The 26,195-nt window shown below is 40.0% G+C and overlaps 1 protein-coding gene across 1 annotated transcript; it reads right to left on the reverse strand.

The window, feature by feature from the left end:
* Positions 1-443: 443 nt before the first annotated feature.
* LOC308378655 (patched domain-containing protein 3-like) lies at positions 444-11,326 on the reverse strand (the record flags this gene model as incomplete). Its single annotated transcript, XM_080855615.1, has 4 exons — positions 444-2,026; positions 2,151-2,296; positions 4,560-4,687; positions 10,625-11,326. 4 exons carry the CDS (start codon positions 11,324-11,326, stop codon positions 444-446), a joined length of 2,559 nt encoding a protein of 852 aa, XP_080711741.1.
* Positions 11,327-26,195: the final 14,869 nt, after the last annotated feature.

The following is a 26,195-nucleotide window of genomic DNA, read 5'->3' on the forward strand; positions in this document are numbered from 1 at the left end:
GACTAATGAGGAAAGGTTTAAGGTGTGATTATGATTAAGGAGTGTTTATGATACAAAGCTCTCACAAACCAAGCAAACAGCAGCGACTAAAGCTGATTATAACATTATGTTCTGTGTATATCAAACCAGTACAGTAATTTACACACAGTTCCAGTTCCACCCAAAAAGTAACGTCTAAAGTCTTTATGTAAACATAAAGATACAAAAATATATTTTCACTGTATCAAAGTTACTAGAACTGAAGGACAGTCGGGATAACTTCTGTGGTGAGAGTTTTGTCTCCCTGGAAGATCAAGATGATTATGGTAGTAAAATGTTTGTTTTGCATCAATAGTAGCAGACGTTTTAAATTAACATTCAGTTAACAATATAACATTAAGCGATTCTTTCGGAATTCTCTGGCTTTTGCCCTGGCTGTTATGAAGTGTTTCTAGTAGCAGCCCTCACTGGACCACAGGGGTATCAACATGTTCCCTGGAAGGCTTTTCCTCTTCAACACTCCTGCTAGTGCCACATACTCCAAAGAATGTAAGAAACACTGGGATAAACACAAGACCATGGAGGGCCCCAAACAAGATGACTAGAAACATGATCTTAAAGAATGTTCTGAAGATGTAGCTCTTTGCTGCTGAGAGGACAACAACACCAGCAACAGTTGAGACAGCTCCTTGTATAATAGGATACCCAAGATTGTAGAGCGCGTCTATGGCTTTTTCATCAGGTGTATTTTTGCTACTTGACACAAAAGCATAGGAAATGTGTGCAGAGAAATCTACAGAAAAGCCAATGCAGATTACCAGGTTGATCATAGAGATGGAGTCTAGATTAACATCCCACAAAGCCATGAAACCAGCTACACCCACTATAACTGAGGCAATGGCAAAGGTCACCCACAGAGAACAGACAGGATGTGGAATCAACAGAAGAGAAATAACAAGCATCACCACAGTAGCTGCTAGAATATTTTGGATAGTATTGCTAACAATGACTGCATACTGATCAAAGTAAATGAAGGCAGGGTGGTAGACTAACAGATCCATGTTTTGCCCACAAGTGGAAGCTGTGTCTCTGAAAAAGTTCAACATGTTCTTTTCGTCAATTGTAGTGGTGATGTTAATACTGGGGATGAAGAACCGAGAGGCCAGTATTTTGCCACTAGAAATATTGACATCAGGATAGAAACCTGACATATTAAGAAATGTGGGCAAGTTTGACACAAATACATTTTTATCTGAAATATTTAAACCAGCAACAGCTCCATATTGCTCATAAGAGTCAAGCCAAGATATAGACATCTTTTTGGCAACAAAGTCAGAGGATTCAAATTCTTTCAGGCATACGTCAAGGTTTTCACAAGCACTTTTCTCCCAATACTGGAAGTTTTCATCTTTAATGACTAACATGACAAAGGGGCCGTAATATGAGAAATATCTGTCTTCATTGTCATAATAGCTAACGACATATGAATCATCAGGGGCAAGATTTTTCAACTGTATGCCCTCTTCCATTTGAAAACAGCCATAAATACTACCAGCCAGGTACCCTGCATAGAGAAAAACCACAAACACCTTGGTCCATATAGTAGTCAAGAATGGTCCATAAAACTTTTCAAAGAAGAAATTGATTGGCATTTCCTCCTCCGCACCTGTCTGAGGATCATAAGCACCACCGACTGAGCAAGCATTGCTCTTATTCGCTTCATTTGGAGTTGCAACCTTCCTGAATGTCAGCCAGTGTCTGTTGCCTTTCTCTCGTCGTCCATTCAGTGCCAGACAGGCACCGAAGAACGTGATGTTGTAGATGTAGCAGAAGAGGATTGCTGTTCCGGTGTACGTGCAGAAGGACTGTACAGAGCGAAAAGGCGTCAAGAGGCCAATGTAGAAGGCCAGGACATTAGTTAGAGTGGTGATGGTGATGGAGACAGCTGCCTCCTTGTACGTCTCTGCCATGCGATCTTCCATCTTGTCATGAACCCTCGTCCTCTGCCAGCATGATATCATGATGAACATGTCATCCACACCAATACCTGGGGATGATCGGTATTTAAAAACATAATACAACTGTATTTATTAAATGGGAATTGATTTATGTTGAGGAAAAAATGAATGTACTGAATATGACAGACTGTGACAACTAATTTGCAGTCTTACCAAGAATGAGAAAAGGGGCACTGGCAACAGGCATTGAAAATGGCATCCCACAGAAGAGAAGCAATCCAAAACTGGTAAGCACAGCAAGGCCTGCAGAGAGAACACCAGCCAAGGCCACCCACACTTTGTTTCTCACACAGTCCAACCTGAAAGAGAGAACCCAGTACACCAGCCAAGGGCCATGTCACCATCTTTCAGATACACATAGCCTCCTCATGCCTAATAGCTGTCTAAAGTGTGATACATTTATAAACCAAGTTCCTTTGCAAAACCTTTGCATGGATTTGAAGCTACAAAAAACATATTGGGATGAAGCCAACCTATCTACTCTCTTAAGCTAACCATCTCTAACCATCTTAAGCTAACAACTTGTAGGCCTAGTTCATATAATTTATAGCGTGTGAATGGTGTATGTGTTTTCACATCCAACATGGCTGTAAACCTATGGGGCGCCGTTTGTGAAATGTCGCACATTCTAAAATCCTGCTCAGTTTTTCCAAGGATAATGTTTGGCAGTAACACAAAGTTGTAGAATAATATAAATGTTTCATCTCAAAGTAAATGTTAAATGCAAATGTTTAATATAAACTTAAATGTTCGATGTTATATATAAATGTTAAATATAATTGTTAAATGTTAAATATAAATACTAAATATAAATGTTAAATGTAAATGTTAAATGTTCAGTCTACATGTCAGACTTGAAGACTAAACCTTACAATATTTACGGTAATTGGCTTTCATAGTTTTCACGTCATGTCAGAGTTACCAGCTTGCGGGCAAGAAATACACTCCACACATGTCTACCACTGGAACTTATACTGGAAATGACCATCTTTCATTCAAGATTATTTAATATCTCCGCTTTAAAATGGTCTGACTTAGGTAGTAAAATGCCACAGTTGTTGCTCGGTTTGCTGTTCAGATCGGCAAGGAGATAAGCCCGGATTGTGTTTTTATAGCATTAAAAAACGCCACGTTGTTACCAGCTGATTCTGGATCAACTTTTCTCAGACAAGCAGTTAAGAAGCCTTATTTTTGGAGCATGCAATAAAAGCAGTAACCCTGTTTTGGTCGCCTCATTTATCAGAATAACTACCTAAAAGGGGAATAGATCAAGAAATAAAGTCAAGAAACAAAGCATCAACACAAAATTGGATGCCCAGGCTTCTGCTGTGAGGTTCCGAAAAGTAGCCTACCTAAGCAAGTAGGCTAGGCTACTGTATTTCGTCATCCAACTGGTAACACTACAATGCCAGTAGAAAATATATGGGAAGATAATTTCAGTTGTCATTCGCCAAACCAGGTGGTTGTACTTGTGTTAACCAGGAAATTGTGTCAAACGATAAAACAGCATTGGGTAAGATAAAGGCTGCTGGCTAACAGCATGTAGCTCGCTAGCTGGTAGCTAACTATTCAATGGCAATCATCTTTGCTCTGATAATGAAAATGGTTTTTTTTTCACTTTCCAGATGACATCGTTATGAACCCATCCCATTCTGAAAATTAAATTACAATCTGTGCTTTTGTAGGCTTTCAGTTTTTGAGGTGTGTAGGGGGACGGATTTTCTATTAGATGTAAATATCTCCAAACTGGAGCTCAGGCAGGGACTTCGCCAACGTTATATAAATTAAAATATCAGCAGACAGTAAAGGGATCACAAGTTCCCAAAATGTAATTTTTTTTTCTAGATATCTCTGTCTGGCTATTGTGGTATGATCTGTGTTTGATGGAGATCGTAATTGAGTAGGCTGCGCTGCTCGATGATGTCCACTGTTGGTCGAAATCTTCACTGTTCAGCTGTTCTTTTTGTCTGCAAGGTACCCATTCTACTCCCGTGACTGAAAGCTATGAATTACCGTACATATTGTAATGTTCTGTCGTCAAGTCTGACAAGCAAACTGAACATTTACATTTAACATTTTCATTTGGCACTTGATATTTGTATTTACATTCAACATTTACCACTTATATTTAACATTTATATATAACATCGAACATTTAAGTTTATATTCAACATTTACATTTAACATTTATATTTAACATTTACTTTGAGATGAAACATTTATATTATTCTTCAACTTTGTGTGACTGCCAAACATTATACTTGGAAAAACTGAGCAGGATTGAACATTTACGTTTATATTTAACATTTACGTTTACATTTACATTTAACATTAACATTTAGATGAAAGATTCATATTATTTAACAACTTTGTGTTACTGCCAAAAACTATCCTTCGAAAAGTTATCGCATGAATTTACATGAATTTCTCTCTAAATGTTGAAAAAGTGACATTTGAATATCGTCGTGCTTTTTCCCCCCATATGACAATGCTACATGTACCATAACTGAGCAGGATTAACAATGTGCAACATTTTACAAACAGTGCCCCATATAAACCTACCTGAGACATGAAGCAATTGAAACGCTTATGGCCAGAACGTAAGTAATGGAGAATAATGGAATCACTGTCTTTGAATTTCTCTCAAATTCCTCTTCTCTTGAAATTGAAGTGAAATGAGATACAGATATCTGAAATAAACAGATAAAAGTCGTTATGAATACAAACATGCTTGCAAATGACATGCTGATGATAGGCATCTTTAAGTTATCTCAATGTGATAAATAACATAACATCTGCGTAAAAGTAGCTGAATAAAATAAAATGACAACATGCATTTTATTGATAGTGACTAATTATGATGAACAATCTGTTAAAGGTGAATATTTCATTTTTTATTCAAGATTAAACTGAAATTGCATTAAAACCAACTGAAACTGCATTATCTTTTTTTTTCCTGTAATGTAGGCAGGGCCGGTCCTTCCTACAGGCGACATAGGCGGTTGCCTGGGGCGCTAAAAACTGCGCCCAGCAATTAAGATAATTCTTATCATTTTTCTGGCTGGGCAGAGTTTTTTGTGCCCCTTGTATTTCTCCAACCAATATTTTGACATTCAAAAAATGAATCTAACATAAGGGGAAAATTAGCCTAAAATCGAAAGAGGAGGGGGTATGTACCTCCTTGGACCTGGGCAAAGTGCGACCCCAGGGCCATTTGCAGCCCCTTGGCTGTCCCTGACCGGCCCGCGGAGGTCAATGGTAAATTAGGAATCAAACGATAAAAATTGATATTACTATTTGTATACTTGCATTGCAAGCTTGCTCTTGTGTGTGTGTGTGAGCCATGTGTATTGGTCGTCTGGGCACACCTTTAATACTGCAAAAGAAAATGCTAATTTTTCATGCTGAATTGAGTTCAGATTTCCCCAAGGCTGCAGGGGACAGAATGCGTGACTGTCGGATGTCCCCAAGGATGCGGGGGACACCTACGCTCTTGGTGGTTTATCGTAGTGTCCTTCTGCATGTCCCTACACACCCATGAGCAGTAATATGAAGCGATACGGAGACACTGATGTGGAAACTATATTCGTTCTCTGAAGAGTGATTCTAATGATAGACGTTGTTGGGGGTTGGATGTAGCACAGGTGACATTGGAAATCACTAATCTGTTGTAATCTGTTCATGGACATAGAATTCTGGGTGATTACGGATGGGGAAGAAAAGAATGTAGGTACAATTGGTAACCAGGTTTTAGCTGTCAGAACAGAAATAAAAAGAAAACGTGACTTTTAAGGAATTCTCCCTGTCAATCCATAAAAATAAATGTGAAAGGCTTACACTTCTACATTAACTCACATTAAGAGATTGTATGGCATTTCCTTAGTGAAAGAATATTTTATGTTTTTTTTTCCATGTTTCTGAAGAATAAGGTTGGTTAAATCATATCAAAACCATCAATACATTCTGTTAGAATCTATATTTTTTCCCCCTTTGCAGTTTTCAGAAAGATGGTGTTTTATGCAATTCAGCAAATATGCAGCGCTATAGGCTACCTCCAGAGATGGGCAAAAATACATCAAAATGTATTTTGATACAAAATACAAAATACCCTTCAAATAAATGTATCAAAATAAAATACAAAATACTGTTGCCAGAAAATGTATCAAAATACAATACATGTATTTTGTATTTTTAAAATACAGGAAATACTTTTTCTGAATTTTCAGTTTTCTCTCAATTTGGTATAGCAAAACATCCAGGTTTGGGCTATTCAGTGGCGTAACGTAGTTATCACGGGCCCAGGTGCAGGTTATTATGACGGTTGTCAGTGTAAGGCAGTGGTTCCCAAACATTTGAGTCCTGTATCCTTTTTTTCATGTTTGTAACCGCCGCCACCACGCCCCTCCCCCCGCACACATATTCCGCCTATTACACCTGTCAGTGTAATTTTTTCGCTGAATATAGGTATACATCAGTATTTTGGGCAATGTGACTTGGCTATTCAGACTATTTAGATTGACATAAATATGTCTATGGGCCCTGGCTACGGGGCAATATAATGTGCACAAAGCTCTGGTGAACCCAGTAAAAAACAGTCACAGAATGTCAGTATAACTAAGCAAAGCTATTAAAAGACAACAACTTGATTGATTTTGTATATATATATTTTTGCAGGCAGCAGCTGTATGACTTTCATGTTTTCACAAAACAGGGCTCTCATTGCAATCTCTATGGCTTCCGGGAGGGCTATCCCCACCATGCTTTCGTCATACGTAATTGCGTATAAGGACATCATACGGCTTAGATCAAGTCACATTCTGTCAAGATGGCTAACGTTCAGTGCAACAACTCGATTCGCTCTTTGAAAGAACCTCCTTTTAGTCAGTGTACTAATGAAGATAAATTGACAAGGATCAAGACAGCTATCTAAGTTTTCGACCTGAGCCCTGTTTTGTGAAAACAAATGTATTTAACATGAGAGTCAACGAGAGATCTGGGGTGATTTCCTTTTCGCCCCGAAAAGGGGCGGGCCATAAGAAGCACCACTTTTGGCAAATTGACTGATGCCTGATTCGACAATGACATTCAGAGGCAGATCAGATGGTCTAGTGGTAGAATCCGACAGAAAAAATCTCCTTCTGCCTAAACACTGGAGAAAGTATTTTGAGTATTTTAAATACAAAATTACTCCACGCTAAAGTATTTTGTTACAAATTACATTGGATTTTTTATCGGCCCTATCAAATACAAATTACAAAATACTCAAAAGTAAATTAACTAGTATTTCAAATACAAGTAATTGAAATACTGCCTATCTCTGACTACCTCATAGCTTAGTGTCTTACGCCAGGGGTTTTCAACCGGGGGTCCGCGGCCCCCTGGTGATCAGCGCCGGTATTGCAGGGGGTCCGTGATATGAGCCTTTGTTGATCAGTTCACCATTGATTTAAAAAATATAAATAAATTCACTTTGACACTTCAACACATTTTCAGATAACTCTTGAATATCGTGAAAAATATCTAAAATAAGAAAAATATTTTTTAAATAATATAAATTAGATTCACGCTGACAGAACGTATCCAGTCAATGGTAACCTGTGCTTTGCTAATGTTAATGCATTACGTCCCTAACGTCACGCCATACGCATATTATGAAGTTGAAGTTTACAAGCATCTGCATTAAAGCATAGCCTACATGTACTTTTTAAGTTAAGTCAAAAAAGTAATACTTTTGGTGAACAACTGAAGTTATCTACTGTCCTTAGCTAACATTTCGTTCAACAGCGAGTTAGCTGGTCAGAAGCACCAATGGATCGGTTTTTTTTGTGAGGAGAGTGAAAGAGGGACAGACTGCCACGACAGAGGGACAGGCTGCCACGACAGAGGGACACGGACAGGCTTCCAACAAAGCAACACCTTCACAGAATACAGGGAAACAAAGTTAAAAAAGAATATACAATGAGGAATACATCAAAGACAGAATTACAGTGACGACAGACAGAGCAGTAGAGGAGGAACCACTGTGGTTCGTGGGTTCAACATTACTGTTAAATGAAGCCATGAAACCGTCAAAACAATTGTGGCATATGTAGATGCATGACGTTTTCTTGAATGCCAAGCCTATTGCGTACATGCAATAGATGTTGTCTGATCTTCATATGACTTAAGTTCTGGATAAGTTGCCAGACAAAAATTCCAGAACAAGCAGCAAAAGCAATGAGGTGTCTTTTGCCCTTTCCAACTACCTACCTGTGTGGGAGCGTTTTTTCTACACTGTCGTACTTATGGCAAAGAATAAGTACAGGGCAAGGCTCGAACCAGAGAATGATATGAGACTGTCGCTGTCTACCATTTCACCACAAATAAACAGGCTGTGTGGACTTCACCCTGCCAAGATTTCACACTGACAGGTCTCCCCTCTCTCCACACACACACACACAAACACAAATGAACCAACGCACGCTCGGGCAGGCACATCAGTGGGCTGCGGATTACTTTCTAGTCAGAATGGTGGTCCCTGGGAACAAACCAGTTGAAAACCCCTGTCTTAGGCAACTGAGCCTAATGTTGCTGAGACCAAATACCCTGATCGTTCATATTGAGGCCTCTGTTGGCCTACATCACCCATGACTACTGAAGCTGTAAATATGCTCTATGGTAGTTAAATGTCATCCCCACAAATACAAAAAAAAAAAAAAAACATATCTTTAGAGCATCAATACTACTATTGCATTCACACCACTCCTTTATTGCTGATTCTGGATTTATGATATATTGATTAAACAACATGGCTTTCTTCTGCTAAGTGTCTCTCTATGAAACCTCTAAAGGGACTATCCCGGGGTGACCATCTTGCTAATTTTTATGTGATTTTGTACATGCTATAAGAATGTAAGTAACTTGGAAAAAGAGTTCCAAGTGACTTTTAAGGATTTCCCCCGTTCAATCAATGTAAATAAATGCGAAAGGCTAATGCTTCTATCATACGAGGGAGTTCTACAACACTGGGATCTTCTTCAAACGCTTAATATGTTTAATGGAAATGGCTTACCTTTACAGTATTTCTCTGTTCCTAAAACACATTTTTTCAAAGCATGCCTCGGTTTCTCTTAGCTCTAAACACAAATCTCAAAACCACTCACACAAAATGCAAAACCCTTTATATCTCTTGCAAAATGACACTTTGGTTTCAAAACACTATTATATCACCTCAAAAGGGCATTTTGTTTTCAAACAACAAACACAGACCATTATTTGAGTAGACATTCTAAGCATTGATTGAACACTGATGTGCTCAATGGAAAACACTACTATGAAATGGGAAAACACTAGTGAAGGCCTTATCAGGAGTATTATGCCTTTTCATCTCCAGTGTTACTGTACACTTTCTCCTGTTGTAAAATATTGTAACTGTATAATGTTTTAACTCAAAAATGAAAGAAAAATGTAAAATAATAAAAGGCCAAGAAAACTAGACTGCATCCTGTTCTTGCTCAAGACAATATCGACAATTGTTGTGTTGTGAAACATCTGAAAATACAGTTTGATTTGAACATTTGATTGGATTACAATACAGTACAGTAATGTTTCTGTGCTGATAGGACGTAATCAGTTGTGGAAACGTATATGACTTACTTGCACATAGTCATATCATACTGTAATTGTTTGACTCTATCAGAGTTTCTGTCAAAAGGCACCCTGTACACCTGCTTCATTCTCGAGATGTTCTGCCTTAGAACATGGTCCACTGTGGCTAGGCTCTTTGTATTGATGTTTAGGAATATGTCTTGGTCATCAATGGTTGCACATCAATGGTTGTATTTGTTTACGTATACTGTAATTTTACAAATACAGTACAATGTAAAATATTCTACAGTAAAATACAAGAATACTATGCTCCTGATACAGTAAGGCATTCAAACTAGTGTTTTACTGTCATAGTAGTGTTTCTTACCCATTCTCTCTTCTGAATGTCCGGAGAATCGGTGCAACTGACTAGCGGCTTATGTTTGGTTGAACCCTCTGGCCAGCCTTGCCAGCCTCCTGCATGGTCAAACCCATGTTGACCACATGGTTGAACACATTGGCCTGAATCTCATCAGAGATACAGTAATGGCTCTCCGTCTTGCTCTTCCTGTTCATCATTTTCCTCCTCCTCCTCCTCTTACTCTCACTCCTCTGCCCCTCTGATCACCACTCACTTCAATGTTGCCATAAATTGTTCTCCAAACTAGGAGCTAAAGTTTTGATTTCAAATTGCACAACAGCTTTGGAAATGGAAGTTTTGTCATTTGATTAGCAGTGTTTTCTGTTTGAACACAATGAGGTTTTGGCATTGATGAAGCATGCAAAGAAGAGAGGACGGTGCTTAGTGTTTTGAAGAAAATGTGGTTAACAATTGAAAACTGTGTCTAAAGCAGAGAATTGTGTGTTGTGGTTTGAAGAAAGTGCGGTTAACAATTGAAATCTGTGTTTAAAGCAGAGAATTGTGCTTAAAGTTTAGCAGAATTGGTTTAGGGAGTTGGAACTTGGGTTTAGTGTTCAGAGAAACAGAGGCATGTTTTGAAAAAATGTGTTTTAGGAACAGAGAAATACTGTAATAGCGGAAGGGAATGACACACACTTACCATGTCGTCTGGGATTTCTTCTGAAAATGTCTTTATAAAAGCCTGCAGCCATGCACCATTCTCGCTTCCGTCCATCTCAGTTTTGGCATCTTTTAAAAAATAGAAAAGACGAACTGCCTCTGCACTTTGTATTGCTTTGCTGTTTGGTTTCAGGGTCACACCGCCAATTGTTGATCCTAAAAACTCGCGGCGATGAAATGGGTAATCAATAGATTGGTTGTCAGCGTTGGATACAATGTCTAAAACTGCATTTGAAGCGCACTCTCCCTTTGTAGTCGCACAGAGATCTGCATAGGTGCTTCCTGTTAATTCTGTCGTTACGTTTCGTACTTTGTGGTCCAAATCGATTACTTTTTGAAACAGTTCTTTTGAGAGAAGGTCATTGTTCGAAGAACTAGACACGATCAACGACGCATAAGTCCCTTCTGTGTACAGCCTCAACTGAGAGAATTCATCACTGTGAGGAAAATATGTTTTGACATATTCTCTCTCTGTCTTCGCCTGGCCGTTTGTTGGTGTGAACTGATCCTCGATGTCGCTTGCTTCTCTTTCATCGAGAAAGTAAAAACCCCCTCCGAGACCTCCGGATAACACCAAAGGTAAAACTAAAAACACCCATGGATGTTTTCCCACGAAAAGACCCAGTTTATGAAATCCTTTTGATAAAGGCTTCACGATGCAGTTTGTGTTGCACGAAGGCATTTCTAGCGTCTGTATGTTCAACCTAGGCAACGCTCTGAGCTCCGATGCGAATTCATACAGTAGCCTATCTATAGGAAACCTCTGATGGATGGTACGGGTGAAACATTAACAGATTTTATGGCCGTTCCCAACGAATATTTTATGGTTTTATTTTCTGAAGAATAAGGTAGGCTAATACTCATCCATGTCAAAACCAGCAACACATTCTGTAAGAAAAAAAACATTGTTGCATGGCAGTTTTTTACAGCAATTTAGGTGCAGTGATATAGACTCATATACCTCATAGCTTGGCAACTAAGCCTAATGTTTTTGTGACCAAATAATAATATTTAGGCCTCTGTTGGCCTATACATCACCAATGACTACTGGAGCTGTAAATATGCTCTATTGTAGTTAAATGCCCTCCCCACAAACACAAACCAAACAAAATATATCTTTAGAGCATTAATACTATGATTGCATCTACACCAAGTTGGCTAAAGCCTGATGCATGAAGTAGTGGAAAATTCTAAGAGTTCTTAAGAAACTTCTCAAGGCAAACAGGTATGAAAATTGAACGGTTTAATTCAGAGGAGTTAACTACTGTTGAGCTGGTCAATGGAGCACTTCAAAAACTCTAAGCATAAGGCAAGAGAGATCAAGTAGACTACCTGAGGACCAAGTCCCATTGCCCTTTTTATAGATATAACCCCATTTGTTCTTCCCTGTTCTTTGTTCTTCCCCGATGTTGTTTACTTCATTAGACTTAACCACATTGAGATTGAGAACAATTGGTACATCTATTTTAACATTGTGCATATTGCACAGTTTCCTGGGATAACAGGTTTTTTCAGGTATGGTGTCTGGAAACTGCCTGTCTTGTGGCATTTCAGAAGGGTCGAGAGGAACATGTGACCCCGTCATGGCCTTTCAGAGGCGCTTATCTGGAGGCCTGTGACCTTGGCATGACCTTTTAAAAGCGCCATTTTTAAAGGCATGTGACACAGTCAAAACCCTCAGGAGCCCTCAAAAGCGTCTTGGCTTGTCTGCCATGTGGTTTTTCAGAGACGGCATGTCTACCACATGATTTATCAGAAAACGTATCTCTGCCATGAGGTTTACAAGAAAAGGTATCTCTGCCACGTGATTTATCAGAAAAGGGCCCTTCTGCCGTATGGCAGCCTTCTCATCTAACTGCTACCTCTATTTGTTGAGATGTCCATGTTCCAGTACCAGCAATACACACATTATTCAACAATACAGTCATCAGTAGATAAAAATACGACAATGAACATGCATATTTACAAATAAGGCAATAGTTTTTATAGTCATTTTGCAATGAAATTGAAGCAGTTCCTGTATGATCTAGGTATTAACGGTAGTTTTTCATACTAATGCAAGGACATTGGCATTGACTGCATATGGCCTATATTAAAATGTAATGAATGCCTAATGCAATATAATACAAATACATTTAAATACAGGGAAAAGCATGTTGCTAAATTATCGATGACATCATGAAATAACAGGATAATAATTTGGCTTGTGCTACATTTCATGAAATCATACCAAACAAGCTGGAGAAATCAAATCAGAAATTCTTATTGGAACTAAATTCAGCTCTTGTTCATGACTTCATTCTTGACCCACATTGTAGAATGACTGAATACTTTATTTTTATCTCTATGAACATTGTGGGCACACAACTTCTCTAATACAATCCATGTTATTCCATGATTTATAATCAGCTTATTGTCAAAGCTGAAGTAATTTGTTTAATAGATCACTGACTCACAATGGCTGAAAAAGGCAATGTATCTGACACCTGGTGAGTTTACAACCTGTGAACACAGAGAAGTAGAGGAAACATCTTTGGTTTATAGCATCCTCATTTACCTTAACCCAACACTGGGTGTTGGTTATGAGCCCTATTCCTTAGTGATGGGTTGGTAACATGCAAAACAGGGATCAAAGTTCTATGCAGGTTTCATGTCACATTTGTTTACTTATCATCAGCAGTTTCAGTATTCTCATGGGAGCCAACACAAACAGTGATATCTTTTACAGGGAATTTTTTTTGTTTGTGAGTCTCAACCACTTAAGTAAAGAGCAGCTGAAAATCTCTCTGGAGAATGGCAGATCATCTCTCCAGAAACCTATGGTGTCTTCAAAGGAGTCAGGCATCAAGAATAAAGCTGACATAAAGTATTGAAAAGATTTGAATCGCAGTAATGAAAGGTTTTGTTTCATTGGGTTTCTCTCAATTTAGAAGCAATGCAGTTACTGTTGAAGGTTATTGAACCCTGCTTTGGCCACGCCCCCTTCCGCACACTCACACCACAGCTACCGACCACTACAGCCTGACAGTCACACTCCCAGCTGCATTCCATCTCCATTCACAATCCCCTGATTGCGTGCAGCTGCACTTCACTCCTTCACCTGATCCCACATACCAGCTGCACTTCACTCACTTCACTGCTCCCCGGGCGTCGCCAAAGGCAGCTGACTGCTCGGGGTTAGTGTGTAACCTCACTTCACTGTGTGTGTGTCACTTCCCTGGATGGGTTAAATGCAGAGGTGGATTTCAGAGTGTGTGTGTCTACACCACCTCTGCCATAGAGAGGACTTTCACTTTCACTTTCAACGCATTTGTTTTTAGAGTGCAGGTGACAAGCACAAGCAAAGCCAAGCCAATGGAAATGTATTTTAGTATAGAACAAATATTTTTCTTTTTTGAAATTCCAGCTAGCTTTGTTTATTTGCCAGTTTGAGATTTTAGTTTGAGGAATGTTTCCACTGAAGTTTTATTTAACATATGATTATGTTTTATTTATATGATTTCAGAGTCTGTGCCTTGAGTTTGATTGTGCCACTGCGGAGTATTTGGAAGAGCATATGTTACTTGGCTAGTTGAAAGGCCTGAGTTACTGAGCTTTTGTCTCAATAAAGACATTACTTGCAACATTGGTGTGTTTTTGGGATGAAAAACATAGAATTATCAAATGTTTTAAGGCAGGATACAAATATTTCTTGGTAAGATATAGGCTATATGTATCAATGCTTTAGTTGTCGCGGCTGTCCCACCAAAACATATTGTCAAATCAAATCGACGCATTTCATACCAGGAGGTACACAATGCGCCTCACAGATAAGTAAACAGGAAACTACGTACTAACCACACTGAACCGGAAAGGACTGGTCAGCACGGTTATCGTCATATTAAGAGACAGCTGATGGGGGGGGGGGGGGGGGGGGGGTGTGTCCCACCAAAACATATTACTTGTCCCACTTTTAGGAGGTGGGATAGCCAGGATATGTGGGATCAGGTGAATGAGTGAAGTGCAGCTGCACGCAATCAGGGGATTGTGAATGGAGATGGAATGCAGCTGGGAGTGTGACTGTCAGGCTGTAGTGGTCGGTAGCTGTGGTGTGAGTGTGCAGAAGGGGGCGTGGCCGAAGCAGGGTTCAGCACAGACGTGATAATAACCTTCTACAGTGTGTCAGTCTGCCCCAGGGCAGCTGTGGCTACTGATGTAGCTTACACCACCACCCAAGGCTCGGTGATGGGACCACTTCTCTTTGCCATTTGCACCACCTTGCTGGGCCCTATCATCCACTCGCATGGTTGTTCCTTTCACTGTTATGCCGATGGTACTCAACTGTTTCTGTCTTTCCCTCCTGACGACACCACTGTGTCGGCCGCGGATCTCGGACTGTCTTGCTGATATATCCACATGGATGAAAAATCACCACCTTCAGCTGAACCCGGCCAAAACAGAACTGATGGTCTTTCCAGCCAAACAGGTCATCCATCACAACATCTGTATCAATATTGACTCCTTATCTCTTGTTCCATCCAAAACAGCAATAAACCTCAGGGTCATTATTGAAGTCCAACTGAGTTTCACAGACCACATTGCCTCTGTCTCTAGGTCCTGCCGCTTTGCGCTATTCAACACCCACAAAATCAGGCCGTACCTAACCCAGTATGCCACCCAGCTGCTGGTGCAAACCTTGGTGAGTTCCCGCCTTGATTACTGCAACACCTTCCTAACAGGCCTGCCGGCTTGCATGGTGAAACCACTACAGATGATCTAGAACCTGGCAGCACGTCTGGTGTTTAACCAACCAATAAGGGCACACATCACCCCGCTACTCATTGAACTCCACTGGCTGCCTGAACAGGCGGAGATCCCGGGGGGGACGTGTGCAGTACACGGTCAGGTTGTGAGATTGTATTCCTCTTCTCTACCCTGTCACTCCCGCTATGATACAAGATATGTAAAGAGGTTTACCTCATTCTCGAACGCAGTAAGAACATGTAAAGAAGAGGTTTTTCTAAACTCCATTTAGGATGCTCCAATCGATATGCACAAGTATACATAAGTTTAATAATGGATTGACATGACAACGTGAACGTTTGCCATAACACACGCATGCCGGTAATTAACACCATTAAGATAGCTAGCTAGACAGTTAGGACACTGTCCTTTCAGGGGCAGGTTAATGGTAGTTAATAAACGTAGGTCTACATCTCAGTTCCTCTCCATATTAATTAAATTAACTGAAGGTTAAGTAATGTTATTTGTACTGGGCTCAATCAACCACGCTGTTACGGAATTCGAGGGGCGACAGTGGTACAGAGGTAGAGAGGTCGTTTAATAATTAGAAGGTTGTAAGCTCGAGTCTGTGTCGTAGCTTGACTGTTCTCTCCGTTGTATGTCGCTTTGGACAAAAGCGTCTGATAAATGACTAAATGTAAACATTTAATGTAAATGGTATGACTGTGTATGAATGACCAGTTCGGTATTTAGAGAAGCGCTATTTAAGATTGAATTATTATTATTATTATTACAGTAACTGCATTGCTTCTAAGTTGAACAGTAAAGTAATTGCAGTTTAAATGTATTATATTAAAAATACAGGCCCCAGAGTAGGAACCCAATGAAACAAAACCTTTCACTACTGAGATTCAAATCTTTTCAATACTTTATATGTCAGCTTTATTTTTTGATGACAGACTCAATCCTCCTTTGAAGACACCAGTGTTGCATAGTTTTCTGGAGAGAGGATCTGCCAGAGAGATCTTCAGCTGCTCTTTACTGGAGTTGAGACACACAAACAAAAAAAACTTCAAAAAAGCTATCACTGTTTGTGTTGGCTCCCATGAGAATACTGAAACTGCTGATGATAAGTAAACAAATGTGACATGAAACCTGCATAGAACTTTGATCCCTATGTTTTGCATGTTAGTAAGCTATCACTAAGGAGTGGGCTTCATAACAAACACCCAGTGTTGGGTTAAGGTAAATGAGGATGCTATAAACCAAAGATGTTTCCTCTACTTCTCTGTGTTCACAGGTTGTAAACTCACCAGATGTCAGATACATTGCCTTTTTCAGCCATTATGAGTCAGTGATCTATTAAACAAATTGCTTCAACTTTGACAATAAGCCATGGGAATCAGCAGCATTTTGAAATGGGGGGGGGGTGACACATTGCAGATTTTCTTTTAAGATGTAGATAGAATTTCTCGCATTCTGATGCATTTACCATTTTTTTTAGCTTACCATAGTAGCCTACTGGATTCAGAAAAACTAACATTACATTTTTTATTCAATATGGATTTAGAACAATTGTTTCACACAGAAACCTTTTCACTGCTCATGAGCGTTAGTCTTAACTGAGAAACCTATCCTAATCACCAGTGTGTTCTTTAACTAACTTAAAAAGGGGCACTTTAACCAAAGTAATAATTTCCCACTCTGAGAACCTTAAAACTTAGCAATAACACAGGATGTCATAAGCCCCATACCAACATTCACTCAGTGGCGGTCCGTGCATTTCACGACTGGGCCTTCAGCGATGTCCTACCACTGATCTCAAAAAGAAACTGTGTGTCCTACACGATGTTAAACTGAGTGAATCCGCCTCCTAATACCATCATTATGACGCCATGGCTCTAGAACCATTATATTTATACAGAAAGGCAGTGAGTACCTTAACATAGTCGAGTACAACAGACTTTATTAATATTTCCGGAGCATTTAAAATCAATACACCCGTATTACAATACATTAAGAGTAGTAAACTCTCAGTTATATGATCGCTTGGATATTACTGTCACAACTTAAAAATAAAAGGCGATTTTCAGGGATTAGTCTACAAAGTTTTATTAAGTCCACCGAAAGCTTTAACAAGTTTGTCCACTAAACATCGCATTGTCCCACCTGCAAAGCAGTTTCATTAAACTTCCCATCCTCACGATATCCAGTTTTTCTTGAAAGTTCCGTCTTGAAAATGGCGTTGTAATTGTATCAAAAACTGGAATTATCAAGTTGGTGTAAACTAGTTTATATGAGTTGGTTAATGTAATTATATTTAGTCTTACCAATAGAAACAACTAGCATAAGCATGTACGTCGTTTTCGCATTAGCCAGCTAAACTGAGCACTGAAGCACTGCACCGGTCTGCCTCAGTCTCCAATCAAAGAACGTTTACGTGTCACGTTCAACGCGAGGAAAGAAATCTTCCGGGCCTTCTAGAAGGCCCAGTGTCGCCAACTCGAAATCTGATTGGTTGTCACAACTGTCTGTTTCAGTTCATTCAACTTAAATTAAATGAAACAGCCAGTTGTGATAACCAATCAGATGTACACGGGCCTTCAATGTGAATTCTGAAGGCCTCAGGGAAGATTTCTGTTCTCGGGGAAGATTTCGCGGAGCGTGGCAACACACGATAGCTGAAATATGATTGGATGAAAGCTCTAACATAAATTAACAACGCTGGAAGTTATGCAATGAAGATAATGGACTATAGGGAATAATTGAATACATATTTATGGAAAGAAAATATTAAAATTAAATTTATTTTATTACATTTATTTTCTGATGATATTTAAAAGGCCAGCAGAGAAGGCCTTGAAGGCCCTGACGGACCACCACTGCATTCACTTGAATATATCAGAATACACTGTGTCTTCATAAACCACTGCTCACTTATATTCAAATACAAATACATTTAATTGCCAGACCCATAACAAAAGGTATTTTTCACCATAAACATATTTCACACGCATTTCGCTGTTTTTCTCAAAAAGTTCAATGTTCTTCAATTCAAAACGTCGTGTCACGGTCCTTAAACTGTTCACACACTGGACATTACCGTCCACCCAACACTTTGCTGCTCTTTTACAGTCGTGAAGTAGGCTAACATTTGCCAGGGTAATACTCACGACCCACACACCAACTGTCAGTGGGGTGGGAGAGAGGGAGTAAGGGCAAGTTTGCTGAAGCCACATGCAGGGGTGGAGTGGCGAAATGGCTGGCTGTCCTGTTTTGCTGACGTGGTGAAACCTTCAACGTTGGCGACTGTAGTAACTTGAGCAGCTTTATGTTCAACCTGTTTAATACCACTGATCAAACAACACAGTTTCATGCAGGTGGCTTATCGAACTGCCAGCATGCAGGTAAACTTCCAACTGAACCTCAGACCAACCACCCACGCCAGACTACTCCTGCCACCTAGTGGCTTGACTGCTAAAATACACTTTACTACATCTCCCCCCTTTTAAGCGTGAACAAAATCGTAATGAGGTAAATTACTAGCTTACCATCTCCAACAACTTGTAGACCTTATCATGGAACATTTTAATGGTGTGTGATTGGGGTTTGTGTTTTCACATCCAACATGGATGTAAACCTACCTAATACATGAAGCAACAGCAATGTTAATGACCAGAATGTAAGTAATGGAGAGTAATGGAATAACTGTCTTTGAATTCCTCTCAAATTCTTCGTCTCTTGAAATTGAAGTGAAATAAGATACATATATCTGAAATAAACAAAGTCGTTATGAATACAAACATGCTTGCAAGTGACATGCTGATAATAGGCATCCTAAAGTTTACTCACTGTGATAAATACCATAAGACAAACGGACACCTGCGCCAAAAAGCTGAATAAAAAAACCAATGACATTGTATTGATAGTGACTAAATATGATAAACAATATGTTAAAGATGAATATTTGCAAGACATTTAATTCAAGATTCAACTGACATTGCATTAACACACACTGGCTTTGCAGTTAAAAGAAAGATGGTGTTTATGCAATTTAGCTCTCAAGGTGCAGTGACAGGCTACCTGATAGCTTAATGTGCTAATGTGGGCACTCCTTTTTTAAGTACCATTAGGCTAGTTATAGAATAGGTATGACAATGCGCTAGGTTAAGCATTTGGGAACCCTGCTCCATACGTGACTTGGTTAAATTACAAACTATAGTTCGCTCACAACCTCATAATCCCATCAAACACTCAGACACGCCAATGTATTACACAACACAACCAATAAAACACAACGATGCGCTTATCGACCACGCTACCGCAGTAATTCACCAACAGTAGGCTAGCCGGCTGGCATTTATATAGCCATCCTAGTAATCAACTTTTCATAATTAAGAGTTGTCATTATCCAACGTCACATAACACAGAATCATCTTGCTGTCTCCGTAGAAAAAAAACACTGTTTGAATGCAGATCCGCGGCGGGAGTGACCCTGCATCACATTAACCAATTTTACAGACTGTTTTGAGACATGGGGGCATCCTCTTGACAGCCAGAGCTCTGTGATTGCGACAATAGTTGCCGTGGCCAATGGTCCTACTGCGCGTACTCGCCCTATTAATGATTTCCAGTTGTTCATCAGTTGCACCGTCTGTACACATTTTAATAATTGACAAGACCAGGACCTTGTCAATAGATGAGGCTACTCTTTAATAGATTAGGCTACTTCTTCTTTCTGAGTTGGCATTTGATGTGTGTCTTGCTCCCTTTTTGCCCACTCGGTGTTTAACCCTGGACCCCCTCGGTCCTGGTTCCTGGCTGACTGACAGGTTGCTGAACCTATTGCTAGCGCTCCCTGCACACCTCTTGACACCTACCTTGTCAGATACAGCTTTCAGGCCTTGCCTAGAGTTACACCTGTTGCAAGTTTATCTTGTCCACGTGTGTACTTGTTTTATGATTTTCTGGAAGTGCCTGTTGCCTGTTTATCTCTGGATTACGACTTTGCCTTTTCTAGTGATGGCGAGATGGCGAGAGAGAGGCTACAGATACCTTCTAGGGACACCTGCTGGCCAATGAAAATACAATACAAGATTAATTATCGGCACCGAGATTTGCAGTAGCCTATAGGTTGGCCAAAGCCTAATGCATGAACATGCATATTTACGAAAAGGAAATAGTTTTTATAGTCAGTGTCATCTTGTAATAAAATTGAAGCATTTCATGTATTATCTAGGTATAATCGGTAGTTTTTTATACTAATGCAAGGACATTGGCATTGCCTGCACATGGCCTATAGTATAACATAATGAATACTTAATGTAATATAATAAAAAATAATCTGTTCAGATAGTGTTTTGCTAGTTTAAACCATTTTAATATTGAAAGTTCTTTCAAATGCAGTGAAAAATCATGTGGCAGAATGATCCATGACATCATGAAATAACAGGATAATAATTCGGCTTGCTATATTTAATGAAATCATAGTAAACAAGCTGGAGTAATCCAATCAGAGTTATATACACTCTAAAATTCTTATTGGAACTAAATTCAGCTCTTGTTCATGCATCACTACATTCTTGACCCACATTGTAGAATGACTGAATACACTTGTGTTTTTTTTTTTTTATCTCTCTATGAACATTGTGGGCACACAACTTCTCTCATACAGTCCATGTTTTCCATTAACTTATTGTCAAAGCAAAGTCATTTGATTAATAGATCAGTTGCATCCATTCTCCGGTAGAAAGAGAATAGGTAAGAAACACTACTATGACAGGAAAACACTAGTTTGAATGCAGATGGAGATGAGATTAAATTGTATGAGAGCACAGCTGCCACTGATACAGGCCATGGAGGAGGCATGTGCCGATATAGCTCCTGAGGCATTTCAGGGCTGGATTGCCATACTAGGCGATACTTCCCAGGCTGCTTTGCCAGAGAGGCCATTTCCTGTGATGTCGATGATGTCCTGTGGCCAGACAGGAACGGAAGACAGGATGCAGCCTAGTTTGTTTGCTTTTTATTTGACATTTTTCTTTCTTTTTTTGTTTTCCACTGTACTGGCCTATTTTGTATTGTGTGTTCTGAGAAAATAATTTGCACACACAGTTGTGTTTGCTGTGATGTATTGGCTACAGCACTTTTGTAATAAAATAAAGAAATATTTTTGTTGTTACTGTATATTTGTGTGTTGTTTTATATTTGAGTTAAAACAGTATAGTTATATTTTACAACAGGAGTAAGCTTTCAGTTCAGGAAATATGCAGGGTTTTGCATTTTGTGTGTGTGGTTTTGGATTTCTGTTTAGAGTTTTGAGAAAATGTGTGTAAGCAATTGAGAAACTGTAATACCATCTTTTAAAGAAGAATGTAAAATGTAATATTTACTCCTGGTAAAGACTGTTGATTGTTTGATACAATCACATCAATGAGTTTAGATATCACTTTCTATGTAAGAAACCACACACACACATTAGACCCTCCTCCACATGCTCAACTGCTGTGGTACAAATATATAAGTATATACACGTATAAGAAGACTTAAGTAAACCAGTCAGCTCAAGCCTCCCACCATTTAGACTCTTATAGTTATATCCAGACCACCTTAGCTGAACTCTCTGAACCCTTAGCCCATCAGTCCTTAACATGAGTAGCCTCAGCACTACTTGACTGATAAGAACTTATTTCCTTATTATCCCTCTTTCCCATCAAGCTTTATCAAAAACTGATAAACTTCAATACCGTTATCTCGTATGAGAGATAATTATTTTTCCATTGATTGGTGGCTATCATAAAGAGTTCTTCACAGGGCCTTACGATAAAGAAACCCAGGGAGAAAAATATGTGCATTACAAATACACATCATTTTGAAAAAGGGTTGTTTTGGAAACATGGAACTTCTATGTTTTTTTTTTTTTTTCATGTCAACATCCATCCTTTAAAAGGGGGGCATTTTCATCTCATAGATATTCATTTTGAATTTCAGTATGGTAAAGATTCCAAGGGACTGTAGAACTAAATTACCTAAAGAATGAGGTAGAATATTACTAATAAAAAAAAACAATGGTTGCTTTTCGGTTTAAGGAAATATTGTGTTTTATGTAACTTACCTGTCAAGGTGCAGTGATACTGTACATATGTCTGGGTCAATAAACTGGTGATGAAAGGTTGGCACATAATCAGATGTTATGACACTTCTTTCCTGACAAAGACAGCATTGTATGGTTTTATCTTTCCTAATGCATCTTCCCCCACCCACTATACGATGTTCTGTGGATTTAATGGTTCCAAGACCGTATTTTATGGTTTTTTTTTGTGGACCTTGAAGTTGTATACTGACATCAGCAAGCAAACTCCAGTCCTGTGCTTTGCCCCATTTGTATTTTTCTGCCCCTCTTGAACAAAATAAATCCTACTGTTTCTGTCATTAATGGCAAAGAGTTAACCATTTATTCTCAAACAGACACACAAATGATTCTAGAACACGTGTAGAAACCCTGGCTCAGGCTCGTTTTACATCCAGACAAAATATTTGTTCGTAACACCCTAACACAATTTGATTCACCAACCAACTGACTGAGGTTCTGTGGAATTGGGAGGACATAATTTGTGGCTCCAAAAAATAATTGAATTTGCTTGGCGTAAAAAAAAAAAAAGTTATCTCCCACTAATCTTCCTTGTCTCAACACCCAGTTCATCCATTTCCCTTGCTTTGCTTGAGAAGCCGCTGCTGCTCGTCTAGTTTCCTCCTCGTGCTTGTGAACAAAGCTACCATCTGCCTCCTCTCCAGTAATGTACCTCCAACCATTTCCAACTGTCCCCTAGCCCAGACTCTGCTCTTCCACTGCCAAATGATGCTCTATCCCTATATGCTGTAATGCGCCTTGTGCATGTTGAACAACTTCTCCTGGATTTCCCCTCCTTTTTTTACCTTTTTTTAGCGAGCAGTGTTCTTGACTACTTTACTCTTAGTTAAGTTCATGTGAAAACAAATTTTATAAAAGAAAATTGTGCTTTGCAGTGTAAGGAAAGATCGTGTTGTATGAAACTTAGCTCTCAAGGTAGCTCTTAGCTCTTCCGCTCTGGACTTCATCAACACCAACATAAAAAGTGTCACCAACCTCAAAGTATCACTACCATTCCCTTTTTAGAAGCCATGGATGAACAATGGTCCGCTTACTGCTGAAGGCACAAGACACCGCTTTCAGATCAGGTGATGCGCAGACCTACAGTTCATCCATGGCTGGCCTGAAGAGGAGCATCAAAAACGCCAAGCACAGCCACAAGCTAAGGGTTGAGGAGCACTTCATGAATAACTCCGACCCCCGTTGCATGTGGCAAGGCAGCCAACACCCCCCCCCCCCCCCCCCCCAAAAAAAAAACCAATGCAAGTATGGCTGCTGGCCCTGATGGCATCCCTGGACACGCGTGCTCAGGCCTGTGCTGGGCAGCTTGAGGAGGTCTTGACTGACATATTCAACCTATCACTGGCCCAAGCAGCTGTCCCCACGTGCTTTAAAGCCACCTTCATTGTGCCGGTGCCAAAACACTCCACTGCTACGGGCCTAAATGACTTCCGCCCTGATACACTCACCCCCACGATCATCATGAAGCACTTTGAGAGGCTGGTCCTGGCTCACCTCAAAACTTGCTTACTAGCCACACTAGACCCCTTCCAATTCGCTTTTCGCCAGAATGGGAGTATGGAGGATGCCATCTCAACTGCCCTACACTCCGCCCATTCTCACCTGGACAATAACAACACCTATGTGTGAATGCTGTTCTTAGACTTCAGTTCAGCTTTCAACACCATCATCCCCTCCAAACTGATCTCCAAACTCAGTGACCTGTGTATCAACACTTCCCTCTACAACTGGATACTGGACTTCCTAACCAGCAGACCACAGTTTGTCAGGTTAGAGAACCACACCTCCGCAACCCTCATCCTAAACACCGGCGTCTTACAGGGTTGTGTGCTGAATCCTCTCCTCTACTCCATCTTCACCTACGACAGCACACCTGTACATGGTTCTTATACCATTGTCAAGTTTGCAGATGGCACAACGGTGATTGGCCTCATCAGCAACAACAATGAGACACACTACAGAGAAGAGGTACAGCACCTGGCGAGTGGTGCGCCGACAACAACCTGGCTCTTAACACCAAGAAGACCAAAGAGCTCATTGTGGACTGCAGGAAGGAAGGTGGCACACACACACACATCCGTATCAACGGGACGGAGGTTGAGCGTTACGCCAGCTTTAAGTTCCTGGGTGTCCACATCTCCGAGGACCCTTCTTGGACACTCAACATCTTAGTGCAGCGTCTCTTCTTCTTAAGGAGACTGAAGAAGGCCCATCTGTCTCCTCAGATTCTGGTGAACTTCTACCGCGGCCCATTGAGAGCAACCTCACCAACTGCATCTCAGTATGGTATTGCAGCCGCTCTGTTGCGAACCGGAAAACACTACAGAGGTGAAAACTGTCCAATGCATTACTGGTTCCTCACTCCCCACCATTAAGGCTGTCCAGAGCAAGAGATGTCTGCAGAGGGCGCACAGCTTTGTCAGGGACAGCTCTCACCCCAGCCACAGACTATTTGCCCTCTTACCCTCTGGGAGGCGCTAACGGTTCTCCGTTCCCGGACCAGCAGGTCAGGAACAGCTTCTACCCTGCTGAACTCTGCACCACGGCAATAGCACCCCCCCCCCCCCCCCCTCCCCCCACCACCCTCCAGTGACTGTACTCCACCTGGACTGCCACACACCATCCTCCAGTTATTGAACATTTGCACTAGACTGTTTTCTACTGTATTCATCCCACTTATAGAGTATAATATCTATTTATATTTCTATACTTATCTTGTGTATAGTCTATTCAAATTCCTTATATCATACATCTTAACTTATTCTGTATATAACATTACTACTAGCATTTTCATTTCATTTTTCTCATTTTTCATTTCACTTACTACCATCACTTATACTTACACCTGCACTTTATATATACTTATCATATCTGCACTACCCACTTCTATTGCTGCTTTTTCTCTATCAATACTTTTCATAGTCCATATCTTATTCCTTACTGTACATATCTTATTTATTTACATATTCCACTTTACAAATGCACAAACTCTGCACTTTTACTACTTTTTTACACTGCTGGTTAGATGCTAAACCTCATTTCTTTGTCTCAGTACTTGAACTCTGTGCAATGACAGTAAAGTTGTATCTAATCTTATCTAATCAAGGTGCGGTGATACATACACTAGCCTATTTGCAAGGAAATGTCTGACTACATGTCTGATAAAGAGGTTATGAATGGTTGACACATAATCAGATTGTATGACACTCGCCTCATGACAAAGACTTAAAGTATTTTATGGTTTTATCTTTCCTAATGCACCCTTCTCCACCCACTGACAGAGGTTCTGTGGAATTGGAGGCGTCAAGACAGTATTTTATGGTTTTTGTGGACCTTGAAGTTGTATACTGACATCAGCAAGCGAACTCCAGTCCTGTGCTTTGCCTCATTTGTATTGTTCTGCCCCTCTCGCACAAAATAAATCCGACTGTTCCTGTCATTAACTGGCAAAGAGTTAACCATTTATTCTCAAACAGACACACAAATTATTCTAGAACACGTGTAGCAACCCTGGCTCAGGCTAGTTTTACATTCAGACAAAATATTCCATCTGCCTCCTCTCCAGCAATGTACCCCTACCCATTTCAAACTGCTACCTAGCCCAGACTCCACTCTTACACTGCCCAATGATATCCCCATGCTGTACCCTAACTGCTTCTACTGGATTCCACCTCCTTTT

This window comes from Sprattus sprattus (genome assembly GCF_963457725.1).
Source record: "Sprattus sprattus genome assembly, chromosome: 17".
NCBI lineage: Eukaryota > Metazoa > Chordata > Actinopteri > Clupeiformes > Clupeidae > Sprattus > Sprattus sprattus.